The sequence below is a fragment of the Rhinolophus sinicus genome, linkage group LG04 (genome assembly GCF_036562045.2).
Source record: "Rhinolophus sinicus isolate RSC01 linkage group LG04, ASM3656204v1, whole genome shotgun sequence".
NCBI classification, from domain to species: domain Eukaryota; kingdom Metazoa; phylum Chordata; class Mammalia; order Chiroptera; family Rhinolophidae; genus Rhinolophus; species Rhinolophus sinicus.
This window is the reverse complement of record NC_133754.1, coordinates 147,125,781-147,144,679: the sequence shown is the minus strand read 5'-3', so window position 1 is coordinate 147,144,679 and position 18,899 is coordinate 147,125,781. Positions and strand designations below refer to the sequence as shown.

Below are 18,899 nucleotides of genomic sequence, written 5' to 3'. Positions count from 1 at the left end.
TTTAAAAATTAATTAATTTTTTATTCGTTTCAGGTGTACAAAACAATGTAATAGACACTAATCATTTATATCCCTCACACAGTGATAACCCCCCCAATCTACTATCCCTTTGATGTTGCATGCAACCATTACATTTCCACTGTCTCTATTCCTAATACTGTACTCCGCTTCTTGTAACTATATATATATATATAATTGTAGCTGACATTCATTATTGTTCAGCTTCAGGTGTACAACGCAGTGATCAGGCATCTACATCATCCCTGAGGTGGTCTCCCTAATGGGACAAGTGTCCATCGGATACACTACAAAATCTTTACAACATTATTGATTATGTTCCCAAATTTGACTTTCGTATCCCCATGGCAATCTTGTGGTTACCGATTGTGCTTTTTAATCCCCTCACCTTCCCCCTTGTCTCCACCCCCCCACCTAGAGAACATTATGCTAAGTGAGATAAGTCAGACAGAGAAAGACATATACCACATATATGTGGATACTCACAAATACTCACTTATATGTGGGATCTAAAGAAAAGAATAAATGAATGAACTAATCAGAAACAGTCTCAGAGACATAGAGGAAAAACTGAGGATTATAATAGTGATTGATGTAAACCTCCCCTACTGTGTTGTCGGCCTTTTGCAGGCTCAGACCTCCTTCAGTTGATCTCAGTGTAGCTTCCAATATCAATTCTTACACCCAGTAGATGCTGAATATGTGTCTGTAGAACTGAATTGAATATGTGAAGGAAAGTCTGAGGAAATTTTCTTTCGTCTTAAAAAGAGATAAACTAGGAGAAACGTGCCCTTTCCTGTCTCCAGTTGTTACAGCGTGGGGTGGTGATGTGTGGCGATGGGGCAGATAATGTGGGTCAGGGGAGGAAAAGCTAAGGAAGATACAAGAGAAAAATGGAAAGATTGTGCGTTTTCAAGGATGTGAAAGGAGCCAATACTGGATTTCTAAATGCTTTGTTAGGTATGATAATAAACCCTGTATTGTCTCAGTTATTCTACTTGGCATTTTTGTTGCTTGTCACTGGAAAGTTGCCTGATATACTTTCCCATTTGGTATCTCCATTTCCCTTTCAGTAAATCCTGGAGGTGGGAATAGTGACAGGAAGAGTGAAGGAATTATAAACCAGGGGACTCAGGAAGCCATGAAGAATCCATAAATAATTAACCGGGTATTTATTTATTATCTGTGATCCATATCTCATCTACTTTCAACAGTTAGAAGAAGTTCACATGTTCCACGCCTATCACAGTCTTACTTCTGTGATGGAAAAAAGACAATTACTTGGTCATAAATACAAGGTAGAAAAAGAACATGTTTTCACAAAAGTAAAAATATATCCATATAATCATCACAAGAGAGAAGTGTGCATCTGGCGTTATGTAAGTTTTGGCTGCCGTGGCCCACCGTGACAGTAGACAGTCAAGAAGGGATACTTCTGTAGGCACTGGAACCAGGGAGGAGAAGAGAACTTTGGTGAATGGGAAGGAATTGTCCCTAAAGTACTGCAGGAGAATGAACATGAGCCGGAAGTCAAAGGGAGAGGGAAACTTACTCAGGGCACTTGGTGTAGCACCTGCCTTCGTGGAGGAAGAGAGGGTATTCTGGCTGAGTCTGGCACTTTTCGCAAAGATTGGTTTCTGAGCAAGAGGCACAATCCTCTGTACAGTTCTCACAGCTGCCACTCCTCACTGAGGGCCACATGCCTTGGGGACAGGCAGAGACGCAGGCCTGAGCCAACAGATATGAGCCTAGAAAACCAGGGAAGAAGGCAGGTCAGGTGGTCATCATGGGTCCGCTTGAACAGCACACACATCCATGCTGAGACCTGACGCTCGCAACAGCTTTTTCAACTGCTCTAAAGACCCAACTATCTGAAAGACTTATTTAGGTATACCGAAATGTATCAGTGATGTTGTGTCTTGCAGGATGAGTTAAATCTCTAGAAAGGAAATTGAAAACCGGAGACTTTTGCCCTGTTTGTTTTTCGTTTTGTTTTGCTTCCTACTGATACTGGGTCACTCTGGGGCTTCTCTTTGCCCAGCTGATCAGGCTCTTAACACCTTGTCTTTCTGGTGTAAGGCAGTTATACAGGCACAGTGTGATGGGATCTATTGTGTTCCCCAAAGCCTATCTTGTTAGGACACTAACATAGTAGCAAGTCTTCCACCCAACAGAGGATCCATCTATTTATTTTTAATTGAAAAAAATCAGATAACATCATTATTAAAGAAAACAATTTTAAAATCCCATTCAACTGCAAAATTCCAAGAAAATTCCTTCAATTTTTGTGTGCAAACTTCTATATTTTGAAGGTGCAGGATCCTGGTACACCTATTATTTTAAATTCTGTTATTTTTGCCTCCCATCTCACTGTTAACATTGCACACTCCAACATAATGATCACCTGAATGGGAGCATAACATTCTTAATTCTTAATGTTAATGCACCATGCGAATAAAATATCCCCCTAATTCATGGAAGTTGTTGTTTCTGATGTTTTGTTTTTATAGACAATGAAGCAATTAATTTAAGTTGTTATCTTTTTTTTTTTCTCCCCTAAATTCAGTACCAGAAATGAATAAAGAAATAACAGGTAAACTATTTATTCCCACTTAGATTCTGTAAATACTCTTGTTTTCGGTTAATGCACTTGAAACGAGCAGTGTAACCTCTAGAAATGTCAAGTACCCAGAAACCCTAACAAATTCTGTAGCCAAATCCATCACTAACGTCATCATGCTTTTGGATAGGAAGCATTTCTTTTTTTTTTTTGTTTTGGTCCCTTGAAAGCCAGCTTTTATTACAGGTCAGGGTTTGGGTCCCTGCATTTCTCCAGGGTAGCCACTGTGGTAGGAACATGTGATGGGACTAGATCGTGTCCTGCAAACCCCTTACCCAAAGATAATAATATGCATGCGTTACAATGAATTGGCATGGCCACTGCCCCCTCCTGTCACACTGACCTTTCGGACATGAGGAACACAGGGTTGCAGATCCATTGCAGGTTTTACAAGAAGAATGACAAGGCTGGTAGTCTCTCAAAATGTCTGTGTAGGGAAAGAAACAAGAAGTCAGATTCCTTTGAGCAGGCTCATAGCATTACAGTGTTGGAGAAGATCTCACGGGTCATCTTGTCTCCCTTCCTGCCCCAAATAGAATCCCTTCAATTTTATATTACCTACAAGTTGACACCTGCCCATTGCCTATTATATGCATTTCATTCATTCATTTTTTTTTCCTCTTACTCCTTCATTGACAATTGATTATCAAGACTTTCTTGGCAAAATTCCAGAGACAGGATAGCCTTAAACACTAAGCGGATATTTAAACTAACAAACGTTACTTCTTTCATATATTAAAAATATGTGGAGCGAGTGTTTGTGTACTTGTGTGTGTGCCTGCATGAAAGAATTTTCAACTCAAAATTAATCATTTATTTCCCCAAGATTCTTAGATGACCACTTCTCTTCACTCCAAGATGATAACTGAGACATTATTGTGTCTTTCATGGAGAAACTTTTTTGTTTGTTTGTTTTTTTCATTCTTTGAAACCAGATCTCATAATTGGTCAACGTTTGAGTCTCTGTATTCTTCAGAGTAGCCATGGTGGAATGCAGCCTAAATTTATCTCATCTTGAATTTGTCCCAAATTATTGTTAAATATCACCAAAATGGAGCCACTCGTGAGCTTTCTGGTTGGTCACGTGATAAGCAGGCCATCCCAGGTTAATATTCACCTGGGAAACATTAGAGCTGTTCCCCTACTCTCTTTCCCTCTAAGAGCATTCAATGAGCAGGCTTTTCCAGGAAGTCAGCAACTCCGCGGGAAAGTTTCAGAGACATACATAACAGCCTCAGAGACATCACTCAATCAATATGCATCAAGATCGTGAGTAAATTTCCGTAACTGCTTAGAAATGAGCAGGCTGACGCAGGGGGAAATTAGAAAAAGAAGTGCTAACTCAGAATATGTGATATGAATGACCCTGACCCTCAGTCAGTTGTTCTTGTTGGCACCTTACCATTCTCCCTCCCTTCCTCTTACCTTCCTTCCCTCCCTCCTTCCCTCCTTTCCTTTCGTCCTTCCCTCTTTTCCTCCTTCCCTCTCTTGCCTTACAAGTCCTTTCTTCTCTTCCCGAGAGTCAGTCTGGTAGAGTTGGCTCTCTAGGCACAACTGCCTTCAGATCCCAGCTGTGCTGCCTATGGGCAGGGTAACCATGGTTACAGTAATTAAATCTCAGAGTCCTACTTTTCCATGCCTCTAAAATGAGAGAAAATGATTCTTCCCTTCTAGGACTGTTGTGAAGACTAAATGAGGTAATGTGTGTAAAGTGTGCACACAACAGCTCAGTAAATGGCATTTCGGAACGTCTGCTTTCTTTCTCCTCTCTCCCAAGTCCCTCATTTGTTACCATTCCACCACATTTCTCAGGCTTTTGCTTTATTTCCCGCTCTCTTTCCTCTGTTCTATACCTGGAGTGGCACCGGGTGGCTTGGCTTGGTTTCTATGATGGCACTCATGGTTAATGAGCTGGTGAGCCTTGTTGCAGGGAAAACTAGATTCCAAGGTAGGTATGGATATAGATACAGAGATATAAATGATTATCCATCCTGTCATACTGAGTGGCAGTCTTTTTTCCTAGTTTGGAGAGAAAACTTTGCCCTGGTTTTCCAGACTGACTGACTGATGTATTTACTCTCTATGGAGGATCTGTAAAGAGCTATATTAGCCCTGAGCAGAGCAATGCTAGTCACAGGATTTTCACAAAAGTGGTCCGAGAGACTCTCAACACGACTGAGTCTTTTCTTTTTTAACCTGACGATATCATTTAACCCAAAAAAAGGGCAACAGAGAGATGAGCAACATTTCTGTTGTTAACATCAGTTCTCACTAATCAATAGGAAAATTCAAATCAAAATCACAACGTGATATCACGTCACGCCTGTTAGAATGGCTGTTATCAGAAAGACAAGAGAGAGCAAGTGTTGGTGAGGATGTGGAGAAAAGGGAACCCTCGTGCACTGTTGGTGGGATTGCAAATCGGTGCAGCCACTATGGAAAACAGTATGAAGGTTCCTCAAAAAATTAAAAAATAGAGCTACCATATGACCCAGCAATCCCACTTCTGGGTATGTAACTAAAGAAAATGAAATCACTACCTAAAAGAGATCTGCCCACAGTGTTCATTGCAGCATTATTTACAATAACTAAGAAATGGGAACAACCCAGGTGTCCATTGATAGATGAATGGATAAAAAAGATGTGGCATACATAGGCAATGGAATATTAATTAGCCATAAAAAGAAGGAAATCCTGTCACTTGCAACAACATGGATGAACATTGAGGGCATTATGCTAAGAGAAACACAGAGAAAGACAAATGCTTATATGTGGAATAAACTCATAGAAACAGTTGCCAGGGCTGCTGGTGCGTAGGGTGGAGGGAAGGATGAAGGTGGTCAAAGGGTACAAACTTCCAACTATAAGATGAATAAATTCTGGGGATATATTGTACAGCCTAGTGACTATAGTTAACAATACTATATTGTACAATTGAAAGTTGCTAAGAGAATAGATCTTAAAAGTTCTTACCACACACACAAAAAAATAACTACGGAGGTGATGGATATGTTAACTAACCTTACTATAGTGATCATTTTGCATTGTATGCGTGTATCAAATTATCATCTTATATACATTTAAGCTACACAATGTCATGTGTCAATTATATCTCAGTGAAGCTGAGAAAAAAGATACTTAATGGCTGAGAGGAATTATTCAAAAAATAATAACAAAATAATATTCAGCAGACATTGAGCACCTTGAAAATCTTTAATATATGTCCAGGCTGTGGGTTGATTTTCTTTTGGTTTTATTATTTTAAAACTAAAATGTTGTAGTCACAAAGATATGAGTTTTCATTAATGTTTTCATATTTGTATAAAATATAATGTATATATCTACACATTCACATGTATTTATAATTACACATATCTCACATTTTGGCAATTTGAGATTTTACTGCGATACACTTGGTGTAAAATTTTGTAATGCCCCCATATTTCCACTAGAGGGTGCTCTGCACACACAGTTAACAGCAATTAAGCATGGGCAATGAATAGTCACCCACAACGAGGGCTCTTTATCATAGAAGATTATTAATGACTGTCTCAACAAGGAAATTTTGACTTTGATCACAGTTTTTCTTTTTTTCCACTCTATAAATTCTATACTGGACATGATCTCAAAAACAAAAATCACCTTGACCAAGAAAATGTAGTGTCTGTCCTTTAAAAATAATTATAGCTCTATCTTATAAAACGGGTTCTTTTTTATTAAAAAAGTAATACTCACATGGTTCAGATGTAGAAAAGGCATATACTGTGAAGTCTCCCTCCTAATCCCTTCTTCACCCTTCTTATACATACTGTTTATCACATTGACTTTTTTGTTGTTGTTGATAACAGTATATTTAGAAGACCATTCTTTTTCGGTACATAAAGAACCTCCCCGTTCTTGTTTATGGCTCCATAGTATTCCATGGCATAGATGTATCATACTTCATTTTTCTAGTCTCCTATTGATAATCATTTAGTTTTTTTCTAATCTTTGCTATTTCAAATAATGCTGCAGTGACTAAGGAAGTAAAAGGTGCTTTCTCAGCCGAATAAAGAGCTGCAAGGACAGAGGCTTTTCTTGATAGCCTCCCTCTCCCAGGCATAACCACTTAGCACATCAGAAACATCTTTAAATGTTCTAGAAGTCTCCACTCCTGAATTTCCTCCCAGTCGTTCCCTTTTGAGCACGCACTTACATTTTACGCTGTGGTCCCCTCCTCTCTCTCTTTCTCTCTTATGACTCCTTCATCCCATTTGTTCCTCACCACCCAGCTTCTTGGATTGGTTTCTACATCACTGAGACTCTCTTCATATGTTGTGATTGTCTTCTCCTCCCTATTTCCCTGTTACCTCTTTTGATTTGAAACTTCCACCTTCGTCGCTCCTGCAGCACGCTCTTCACCAAAGATGGGCTTGAAGTGGGCACAGGCTCTTTTTTATTAGAAAAAATAAAGTGTTTTATTTTTTTTTAATGCAAAAGGATAAAGAAGATAAAGTTTGCCTATAATCTTACCACCCAGAAATGTCTGCTCTGCATATTTTGGCACATAGGTTTCCCATCTTTCTATTGAATGTGTGAGTATAATTACATATGTATATATGTGTGTAATCATTTACATCTTCTGCATGTATAATACCTACATTTTACACTTAATATGAATCTTATAGGATTTTCTCTTGCCATTGAAATTCCTTGTAAATATTATTTTGAATGGTTTGTGTATTTATTTGCATGAACCATAATTCACTTGGTTTCTTTTTTCTTTGTTATTATAAATAAACTGCTACCAACATCTGTGTGAGTATATATTCCTGGTTAAGTCAGGACTCTGCCTGGCTATCGGGCATCCCAACTGACCATTATTTGCTGCCTTCTTTCTGGGACTACTTTTCCCAGACTTGTATGCTCTCTAGGCCCCCAAATTGCTTCTTTCATGAGCTAGGGAAGTGAATGTGTTTTGAAAGTGAATGGGTGTTTCATGCGTTAAAACTAGATCAGGTTAAAGAGTTAGGGAACAGATTAACTTTTATCATCATTATGTGCCTGGAGCTTTGTAAGTGTCCTCTCATTTAATTTTCAAAATGCCCTAGTGTGAAGTAGTTTCATGCTCTCATTTTATAGATGAGGAAATTGAGGCTCAGAGAAGATTAGTGACTTGTTCAGGGTCACATACTGTATTTCCCTGAAAATAAGTCCCAGTTGGACCATTAGCTCTAATGCATCTTTTGGAGCAAAAATTAATATAAGACTGGGTCTTATTTTACTATAATATAAGACCTGGTCTTATATAATATAATGTAAGGCAGGGTTTTATTTTATTATACTATAAGATCCGGTATAATATAATGTAATATAATATAATACCAGGTCTCATATTAATTTTTGCTCCAAAAGACGCATTAGAGCTGATTGTCCCGCTAGGTCTTATTTTTGGGGAAACACGGTAGCTAGTAAAGAACAGAGCCAGGATTGATTCAGATATGCGTAATTCTAAAGTCTACATCCACTAGAGAGATATTTTAGTAATTAATTTGGATTGTAAAATCATTTGGTAGAAGCCAAAGCAGTGGGATACTAGTAAAATGGTTCTTTGGAAAACAAAACAAAACAAAAAACTTGATTTTTTTTCATGTTTGCCAATTTCTGTGGTATAAATACTTCCAACATAGCTGATTTCAAGCTGCCAATGATTTTACAATCCACTTATAAAATTCCTGGATATTTAACAATCAGTGAAAGTGGATACACTTGGCTTCTTTATACCACTAGGCTAAAGATTTAATTACTTACCCAGATACGTATGTTTTCTGCACTCTGAGTTCTGATTGGTTAATTAAGTAAAAATTATGTCCTCACTTGTGAGTGAGGCAACTGTATACATCTAAAAGTCCTTCAAAAAATCAGATTTTCATGGCATCTTTTAAAGTTCTCTAAAGTTCAGTTCTATTAGGCAACATATCTCCCACTCTTGAGACTTTTTGACACGTGAGTGGCTTTCAGTGTTTGTGACTGACTCTGGCTTTCTAGTCTTTCTCAGAGCATAGGAATTAAGATCAAAAGACAGTGTAGTGATAAATTATTAGGACGTAGTCAAAGATAGAAAGTTAATTTACTATGTCTATGCTTTGTAAGTTAGACTACCTTCAGAATATGTAATTAGAGCCCACTACAAACATGGTTTTAATCAATGATGGGACTAGGTGGGTAGGGGAAGTGTGCAGGAATTATTCCTAGGACTTTCCAATACTACCAGGAGGAAAACCACTTTAAGAAAATCCAAATGATTTAACAGTAATGGAGTAAACTGTTGCCATTGCCAACAATGGTTTCAGGAAACCAGCTGAAGCCATTATCTTCTTTCAAAGCCCATGGCCTGCCACACCTGAACATTTCTACCAGCGGTGGCTCGGTATGATGGCTGAGTCACTGCTGAAGCCATTAGCAGCCTACTTAATATGGGTTCTGTGACTGCCACATAGCAACACTAAGTAATCTTTACAATGTACTCATGACGGGGACAGGGGACCTGGGAATAATCTATACTGCTGTGCAGTGGCTTTCTGGTGGTGTGAAGAACAATGAGTTGAGCAGCCATCTTTGGAGATTACTTAGTCTTGGCTGGAGGAGTTGCCAGGCATGGTCTGATGTGTAGGAAATCTCCATCCTTGGGCTAAGATAGGAGGTATTTCCACTCTGTTGATAGTTGATGAAGAATGATGGCTCTGTCGTCATTGTCACTCTCATTGTGAATAGCCACTTTATTCAAAGAGGTGTTCAGGGAACTCTAGTTGGATTTTTATTTCAAGGGTATTTCCCTAGTACATGCTGACATAGACAATGGGGGCAAACATAAGATGCAAAAATGAATCTTATTGTTTCCCCTGGGGAGTAGTGTGTGTGAAGGAATGGACTGAAGTTTTTCTCATCTTACTTTTCCCACCTGGATCTGCGTCTGTGTTTAAAACACCCCCACCCCCACCTTGTAGGTATCACCTATGCAGCTACATTCTCTCATAAACATTCTGTAATTGGTCTGGGTTCCCTCACAGTTGACCAAGGTGACTGCAATCTGCTTTCCATCATCTGAAAGGTGTGGCTAATTAGTACTTTTCTCTGGAACCCTCCACTCTCCTGTTACACCCTCGACTGTGTGTGTGTGTGTGTGTGTGTGTGTGTGTGTGTGTGTGTTTAAGGAAAAGGTCAGGAGAAAGATGTAGGCCTTGGTTCAAATACTCCCAGGACTTTATGGAGTGCATTTCCATTTACTATCCACTTCAGTGGTGCCTAACCTATGCTGGGGAAGCTGAGTCTTACCTTGTTCAATAAAGGAACAGTTTTTTCTCACTGTTAATAGTCTGTATGTCTTATTTCCTAGATCATAGAAGTGGAAAAGTGCAGCCATGTCATTGGCTTTATTACTTTTGTCCAGCCATGAGAAACATTCTCATCTGCTTCATGCATCCCTTCTTAGTGCTAAATCCCCAAATGGACTAATTCCTTCCTCTCTTCACAAACATTACATTTTGATAGTAGAAAATACAGAGGGGTGGGTGTGGTGCTTTGACAAAGGGGAGCAATCAAGGCCTGGTTTCTGCTTGCAAAGTGCGTAGTCCAGTTGAAAGGGACGTGTAATCATTTGGGGGATCAAGTCTGCTTTGCCACTTGGCTCCCTGGACTTTTTTCATCATCTGGATACCAGATAAAATACAGATGTTCTGAGCTAGGAACACAGCACCAGACTATTTTCCCCTTGGCCTGCACTGCCTCTTAAATGCTTGAATGGCATACAAACTTGTTTTCAGCATTTTGGTTCAGCTATAATTCACGGGAAATATCCCAGTCTGGATTGAATGATTTTCTTCCCAGCTCTGTCTCTGAAATCAGCCTGTGTTCTCTGTGGCCTTTGGCTGCTGGGTTTGCCATGGTCTCTGAGATGCTTTTCCTTTAAGTCACATATGCAGTGCTGTCATAGTAGACAGCAGCCACAAACGTCTCTCCTTTGAAACCCAGCAGGAGCCTTTTCTCCTACCCCAGAACTCTCACTCTCACCAGCCCTTAGAAGACCTATCCCAAGCAGACCGCTTTTCAGCTGCTGTTGTTTCTGCACTAAAATAACCTTTTAAACAAATCCTAGCCTTGAAATCAAGCAGAGAGCATCTCTTGTTTTTGTGAGGGTCTCTGCATAGAATGTGAGTCAGATTTTTCCAGCAGGAAGAGGATTTTGTTTTAAACCACCTCAGACATGGAGAGGACACTGAAGTTTATAATTGCTTTACAAGGAAGCCTGTGACTGTGGCTCTAGGGTGAGGAGGCCTGTTCTGAAGACTCAGATGGCAATGCATACATGCAGACCTTTACTGTTAGATTCCAAGCTTCCTCCTTCTTGCCCCTTCTCAGGACCCCCACTTTCCCATTTGCAACTGGAGAGGGCAAGTTTTAGAAGGCAAGCTTGAATGATGGCAATTTCTAATAAGCCAGTTGGACAGATAAGTTGTTTTAGCTTAAGTTCCAATACTTTCGAGAAGTTTTTCCTTGCCTAACTGAAAAACCTACTCTACTGGCTGTTTTCCTTTATTTCAGAATAGCTTCTATCACATTCGTGTATCTCTTTCTTTGGTAAAGAGATACACGAATGTGATAGAAGCTATTCTGAAGTCTTCAAGAAAATGGTAGTTTAGCCGTTTCTCTGGAGGTCTGCTCCATCCTAGTAGAAACCCAAGTGGCCAGACCAATTGTAAATTGCCCTTTGGGTTTTCCCTCCTTGACAAATGCCAGTTACGGCCTCCTTCCCTCTCCTGCACAGAGCATCAAAGAGACCCAAACTTGATTCTCATTCCAAGTGTTTCACTGCCCAGCCTTCATCTAATGGATATTTCAAAAGCAAGGGTTAAAGAGGGAAGGAGGGAGGCAAGAAGACAGCTAGACACCTGCGATCTCTTTTGGGAGGCACATACCATTCCAGAAGTTGCCTTCCATCTGGGTCTGGGTAGGACCCACACACGTCCCATGCAGCAGCTGCAGTCCTGCTCGGCAGCTGCTGCACTTGTTGTAGCCAAGGCCGGTGCAGGTTTCACAGGATCGGTGGCAGGGCTCACATTCGCCCATCTCTGGGTCGCCGTAGAAGCCAGGGCCACAGTTCCTCACGCAACTGCCGCCTACATAAGAACACAGAGAGGCAACATGAAGGCAGGAGGAACCCTGGTGTTAGCTTGCTGCTCTCTGCAGGGCCAAGTTCTGAACAGGCCGAAGGGAGTCTCAGGGACATTTTTGTTTGAATTTGTTTTTAAAGAAAGCAAGGTGGTGTTAGCTTATTTCAACTGAGAAATGTGTTTTTAAGAAAATCTAACACTTTAAATCCTCTTTTAAGTGAGAATTTAAATTGGCTATCAGTTCAAAGAGTTAAGAGCATAGAAGAAAGAACTTGACACGCTCGATGCCTTGAAAAACTGTACATAAAATGAATCTCTATAGAGAACACCCGGAGGTCCTCGTGGGCTTTCTGCCCCACTCTCTCCCATAAGCATCCAAGAGCACTGGACTAGTAGTTCTTTAACTGGAAGCCTCACAATGTATTTCTTTCCTAAACATCCATTACCATCAGAGTCAACGAATTGACCAGAACCCAAGACGAAGGATCTTGTTTAACTTTTACAGCGCTCAGGAATATAATGTGGATTATGTCTCAAGGAACGAGTCATGGTTCTGAACAGTCCAGGTGACTTGGATTCTAAAGCATTTGCCATCATCCTCCCCCAGCCCCCGCAGTCACTCTTGTTTCCATCAGCTTGGAGATATTTGAGATTAATTAGTGAAATAGGAACTATGCTTCAGTAATCAAAGCAGAAGGAAGTAGTCCTGGCTAATGTTTATTTTCAAACCAAATTAAAATTCCTCCTTGGACAAGAGGCGCCAGCACACAGAGACCCTGAAGCCAATCAAACGGCACTCCTATTTCTGGATGGGGTTCTGGAGACCTGTCTGCACTTTGTTCCATGCCATGCTCAGGCTCACCCAAGAGAAAGAAGCCCTCCTCACACCAGTAGCACTCATTCTGGTCACAGTTGCCGCAGTTGGTATCGCACGCTTTGCATTCAAATTCTTCAGTGTAGGTCTTCTCAGGACAGAGTTTATAACAGCGGTGTTCAAACCTAGGAGAAAAGATAGAGTTTCTTCCATGAGCTATGTTGATGTATTTCTTTTAACCACCATAATTTAATCTCCTTAGATATGTCGATGCATCGTTTTAAAAAAGTGGGTTTCAAGGGAGAAAACTTCCTCATGGTCTGTGTGTACCCTCTAAACAAGTCATTAACCACCTCTCAGGACCTCCAAGGGCCCGTTCTCGGGGCAGCTGCGAGGAGGCTGGGGAGAAGGAAAGGGGTGCCGATATTAATTAATGAAGTACTGATTATGTGTCAAATATTAGTTCATTAAAACTTCAGCACAATCCCCATACAAGTAGCTGTTACTTATCTTTAATTTCTAAATAAGGGAACTGAGTCTCAAGGTTAAGTGCTCAAAGCTAATAAGTAGTTAAAAGTAGAACTGGGATTTTAGCCAAGATCTGTTTGAACAGACAGTTTGTGTACTTTTGCTACCTGGTACCAGCAAGGTCTGAAACAGCTGTTTTGAGTTCCAGGAGCTTACCAAAATGTCTGTAACCAGATTATTAGCATCAATACTGAAGTGCCTTAGCTTTTATCTGTATGTATTTTTATGTGTTATGTCCATTATTTTTATTCAACAGTAAAATGTGTTTCAGACTCAACTGAATTACAGTTTCATTTGAAGGGGAAGTGGAAAAAGTTGACCTTCGCCCTTTGATAAATTTTATACCATTAACAAGATATCAGAGGAAGGCTTTGCATTTCTTCCTTAACAATTTTTATTGTACAGTGTTGTATTAGCTGTATTCAAAGTTGGTAAATATTCTGAAGGGTTATAAATGTGTGTTCTACCCTTAGTAATATCAGGCATGTTCTTTTTAGCAAACAGTAGGTCCTCACTTAATGTGGTTGATAGGTTCTTCGACTTCAAGTGAAATGATGTATAACGAAACCAATTTTACCATAGGCTAATTTATATAAACAAGAGTTAAGTTTCTACAGCATCTTAGTGTTATAATGAAATGACATTGAATGGAATGATGTTATTTAAAGATCTGTTGTGTTCGTTTCTCAAAGGGTTTTATGAAACATTCTCATTAGTGGGCAGTGGTGAGTTGGAGAGGCTGACAGTTCTGGCTCCGAAGTTTAACAGATGATGCTCTCAAGTGACAAAGGAAGTAGGTGCAGATCAAAGGGTATGTTCTAGAATCAAAATGAAGAAGGGTCGTTAGGCTGGAGGGATGCAGAGTCGTAAGGGGGATAAAGAGGAGAATTCCTCGTCTACTTCTACACGGTCACTATTTCTTTGAGTCTAAGTCCTTCTTCGTTGGTTCTCCGAGGAACATTTTGTGCCCCTAACCATGTGACATCACCAAGGATGTTTATCTCTGCTGTTTATCTCTGCTTGGGGTGTCTGTGGCAGGCCATAGGCTGGGTAAATGCCAACTATGAACATGCTGACAAATTTCTGACTAATTTACTGTCATCTGGTCTACCTTCTAATAGTCAAGTCTGGGGGCCTCTTCTCCACCCCTCTTCCCCTGTTTAAATGGAACAATAATTTAAATCAGTATGTCAAGAGTGCAGGGATGTAGAGATATGGTCAATGTAGAGAATAATAGTCTACTCTTGGAAAGCTGAATTAAAACCATAAGTTAAGTAATGATAAGGTTAACTGACTGTTTTTAATATGTTTCAGCTTGCTGAGTTTCCCTTTCCCTCCCATCCACCTCATCCCTTTTAATGTCCTCTTACCCACTGCCACATTTCAAGTCTGTTGGAATTGAGCCCACCAAAGTTGAGGTGACCCAAGTCTAGACCCTCTGCTAGCTTTTGGTGCAATGTGAGGGAACCCATAGCCTCTCTGAGCTTCAGTTTTCTCTTCTGGAGAATAACATTGATCCTGTGTCCGATGATGTTCACGGAAAGGTAAAGAGGAAAAAGGGATGTGAGAGTTTGTTAATCACAAAACTCCCTAGTTCTTAGGATGACAGGGAGGAATTATATAGCCTATGCATTATGTGGGCCTTCCCTTTCTTTTCATCTCCCTTCTTTACTTAGTTTTTCTCCCAAGATAGGCACCAATGTACCCTGGAAGAGAGACTAGAATAGGAAGGGGTGGTAACGTTGAAGCATACCATGTTTGATTTGTAGGTTTGTATTAGAGAACTTGAGGGTGATGGTTGTCTGTGTTTCATTTAACATAGTTAATGTAGCACCTGGCTTCATCCTGGACAGTCCAACTCTTGGTAAGGACAAGGTGTCCATGCAGACATATGGAAACAGCTTGCCTGGGGTCGGGTATTTTATTAAGGTCTGTCCAGAACCAGCAAGGTCTGAATCTTGGTAACCCATGGCAAGATTCCTAGACACCAGTGTCAGGTTGGGTGACTTCCAGGACCAAGAAAGAGAAGGCCTCCTTTTGAGGCAAGAAAACAGCTGGGCTCTTATTGCTGAATCCAAGAACTGTTCATTAAGAGGCTGACAGGGCAGAGTTCCCTCAGGCTATAGGGCCTCTTTCCTTTAATCACTGATTTAGGATTAAGTCAGTAATGCTTTAACTGCAGAAAAGTTAGTGCCATGAAAAAGAAGGCCAGACTTACATGTAATACCCCGTAGCGCATGATGTGCAGCTTCCTGGATCATCTGGAAAACAATTACAATAATGAAAAATAATAATCACCAAGAGTTCATTTGGAAAAATGGGCTTTGGAAAAATTTTGGCTTGAGACAAATAATCTTCTGGGATAGTTTTATGAAATGTACTATCCAGAAATTGTATTTGAACAGATTGAACCATTTTTAATTAGTAACAAGATGTACGCTATGATTTATCTTTATCAAAGCTAGAAAAGTAAGAAGTCTTATAAGTGGTTGGCCCTAACTTTCCAGGAGGAATAGGCCCAAGCTACTGGGTTTTCGAATTACAGATCAGAAACCATCCACTTTGAGAAACTCCAGGCTTCTGCGAATGTAAATGCATCACACACACACACACACACACACACACACACACACACACACACACTTGGAAGGGGCTTCAGGCTTCTACCTCTGAATAGTGGGTTTTCCGTGAATTACCCAAATGCCTGCCAACGTGAGGAATTATTGGGAGGCTCCTTTGAAACCTGGACAATTTTTTCTCCCCAATACAGTATCTACTTTGTGTTCCACACTTCACAACCCCCTTAAAGAAACTGTCCTGTTCTCCTTAGGTATAATGATTCAATGTTTCTTTGTTGACTCAGAGAAGGACTCTTTCCTGCAGCTTTCAGGGGACTTAATGAGAGAGAAAGGACTTTGGGAATCACTGACTCAGTCTATTTCCCTCCTTCCTAACCCTCCCTGAAAGATGCCAAATCCCAAATCCAATGATTTAGGAAATGCTATGACTTCTTCTGGTCTGCAATCCTTCTGAGTGAGTTACCTCGAGCCAGTTCTTTCTATCTGTTATATCCCAGTCCTGCTCTTTTCATTCTAAGAGGAGATGGAAAACAACTGCTCCTCTTTAAAACATTCCTCTTGGTATGTGAAGATTTTATGTTACCTTTAACTATATTTAAACAAAACAAAATAATGTCCTTTGAACTTAGTGCATAGATTTCCTTTCTGATCTACTCTAGGCTGTTTTGGTTTCACAAAGTCTGCCTCTTGGTGGTAGACCTTTGCCCGAATCTTTAGCCAAACATTCACCTTGGGTCCTCCTAGGGTTGTTGAAAGACAACACTACTATATGTTACACATAATACAACCAATGCATTGCACCAAAAGTAATAGTGGAAACATTTCTAGAAGAGGCTCTGCCATTTACACAGGGTTCCTCAGAACCTTCTGGAAATAGCCTAGTGATCATGCAGTGGCGTGGACATTGGCTTGGGAACTGGGCTGCCTGTTTGTAGTTTGAAGTTTTAACCCTGGGTAATTATCGTGTGACCTTGCACAAACATCACTCTACTTGCTGGGTCCTGATTTCTGCAGCTGTGAAATGATGTGGTCAGGTAACATGGTTGCTAAGCCTTCCCAGAAGTTAAAAATTCTGAAGTTGAGTCTCACAGGAGTTGGCAAACTGTCCACCCCAGGGTCAAATCTGGCCATGCCCTTTCATTTGCATGTTGCGTATGAATACATTCATGCTACAGCGTAAGAGTTGAGTAGTTGCAGCAGAAATCGAAAATACTTGCCAGCTGTCACTTTACTGTACAGAAACCGTTTGCTGACCCCTGGTGAGAGCAGTAGTGGCTCATGACTTTGTCATACTGACTTTTGTTCGGTAATATGGTTGTAAAGGTTATTTTTTTTTTACAGCTGGCTGCAAAGTTCCTTTTAGGGAGAACACTATCTATATTTAATACCTTGTAAAACTACTTGGGGTAGAAGTTTAATCAGAAAGATTGAACAAGAGCCAAGACAACCAAGGAGATGGCCAGGCCTTTTGTAGGAGGCCAAGATTTGCTCCTGGGAAGAAAATGGTTATCATGTCTGGGTGCACATGGTTTGTTATAGGGTGACCAGAGCAGGACAGTGAAATGAACCATGAGCCAGGCTAATTAAGTGGAACCAGGAATCTGAAGCTTGAGGTACCATAAGGAAGAAAAGCTCACTGAAATTCTTCGAATTCTTGGGGGAGGGCTTTCTGCTTCCACAGTCTATGGATTGGGGGGATTAGAATCCATTTTAAGGGGTTGCAAAGACCCCCATTAACACTAGTGGTTCCATTAGGTAAATTTTTAACCTGCCCAAATGTTAGTTGTCCCCAGTGAACAGATTTGACTCTGACAGTTTTGCTAATTTGGCAAGGGCTGGGGAAGTTCTAATCCTATTCTTTCACGTTCTGGCCATCCCTCCCACCTAGGAACTTAATGAGTTTGCTCTATGCTCCTTTAAACAGGTCAATGATGAAAATGTTAAATAGAAGCAAGCCTCAGAAATATGCATAACAATGTCATCTTGAGTCCAGGGACTTTTCCAGCCCAGTTGCTCAGTGAATTTGGTACCTTGACAACAGTTTGCTTAAATGAATAATGCATAGAACAGGAACTGTGCCTTATAACAGCTTATGAATGCCCATTAGTCTTTCTCATTATTACCGGTTGTTCTAAAGAGTAAGACTTATTTAAAAAAAAAAAAATTCCACTCCATAAGACCCATGAGTCAGATATGAACTAAATGGATTTAGCTTGACCACTGAGACGCAGCTGTTATGGAATAGAGGAAAGACAACGATATTAAACCTAGAAATTGACTCTAAGTCAAGTTGGCATTTGGATGGTAAGGAGGGGTGGCTTAAGGAGAAAAGATGAATTTTCCTGGCTTCGTGTGTGTGTGTGTGTGTGTGTGTGTGTGTGTGTATGTATGTGTATTTGTGTGTGGTGGGAGGTGAGGAATAGAAGAGTCTAAACAAGCTAGAATTGTTAACTGTCTTGGAAGGTGTTATCCAAAGTAGGATGTTTAAACAGCTCTGGTTATTTGATCTTGTCAAACTTTTGAGCTGAGAGAGCATATTTTGAGGAGGGAGGAGGCAAGTTCAGTCAGAATTCAGAGAGAGAGCCTCACACATTTGGAAAAAAGCCTTCAGAAACAGTTACTGGCTTCCAGCTACTCACATTCTCACTAAGGAGAATGTGTGTGCAGATGCCTTGTCAAGTTGGGGATAGAGCCTTCATTCCTTGAGAAAATTCATTTTTCTGATTTCATGTTTATGGGGTGGGGTGGGCAGGACCACAGACAGTGTCTACTGTTTTTGGAGAGGTTTTCATGATTCTCTGCATCACCTTTCCATGGTTTCCTTGGCGATCATTGGTGCTGGAACTCATGGTACACTTGCTGTCCTTATGGAGACATTGATTCCTTCAGTGGTTCACTGACATTCTTTGCCATTTTATTATGTTTTTAGAAATATCTATAGCTTTCGCCATTGAATATGGAGGGATCAGGGCTACATTAGGAGTTATGTACATCTTACTTACAAAATGTATTGGAAAGGGGATATTTTAAAATTGAGGTGGAACTGAACATTTTAAAATGTCTAGAGAAAAAGAATTTACTTTTATGGTTCACATAAACTTTGAATCACACAATTAAGGAGACATATAAGCTAAAATGACTCTGGTTTGCTGTTTCTAAATTTGTTGTTCTTATTGTATGTTTATTTTTCA

General features: G+C 40.2%; 1 protein-coding gene across 2 annotated transcripts in view; it reads right to left on the bottom strand.

Moving 5' to 3' along the window:
• The window catches only part of PCSK5 (proprotein convertase subtilisin/kexin type 5), a 404,636-nt gene that overhangs the window by 29,647 nt on the left and 356,090 nt on the right, over positions 1-18,899 (bottom strand). Inside the window, exons 25-30 of one of the 2 annotated variants that reach the window (XM_074330572.1) lie at positions 15,348-15,390; positions 12,650-12,786; positions 11,593-11,793; positions 6,988-7,068; positions 2,982-3,065; positions 1,571-1,766 (exon numbers count right to left, since the gene is read on the bottom strand). In XM_074330572.1, coding sequence (XP_074186673.1) covers positions 1,571-1,766; positions 2,982-3,065; positions 6,988-7,068; positions 11,593-11,793; positions 12,650-12,786; positions 15,348-15,390 — 742 coding nt within the window. The remainder of the gene's footprint in view (positions 1-1,570; positions 1,767-2,981; positions 3,066-6,987; positions 7,069-11,592; positions 11,794-12,649; positions 12,787-15,347; positions 15,391-18,899) is intronic. The other variant, XM_019736691.2, reaches the window with a different exon arrangement.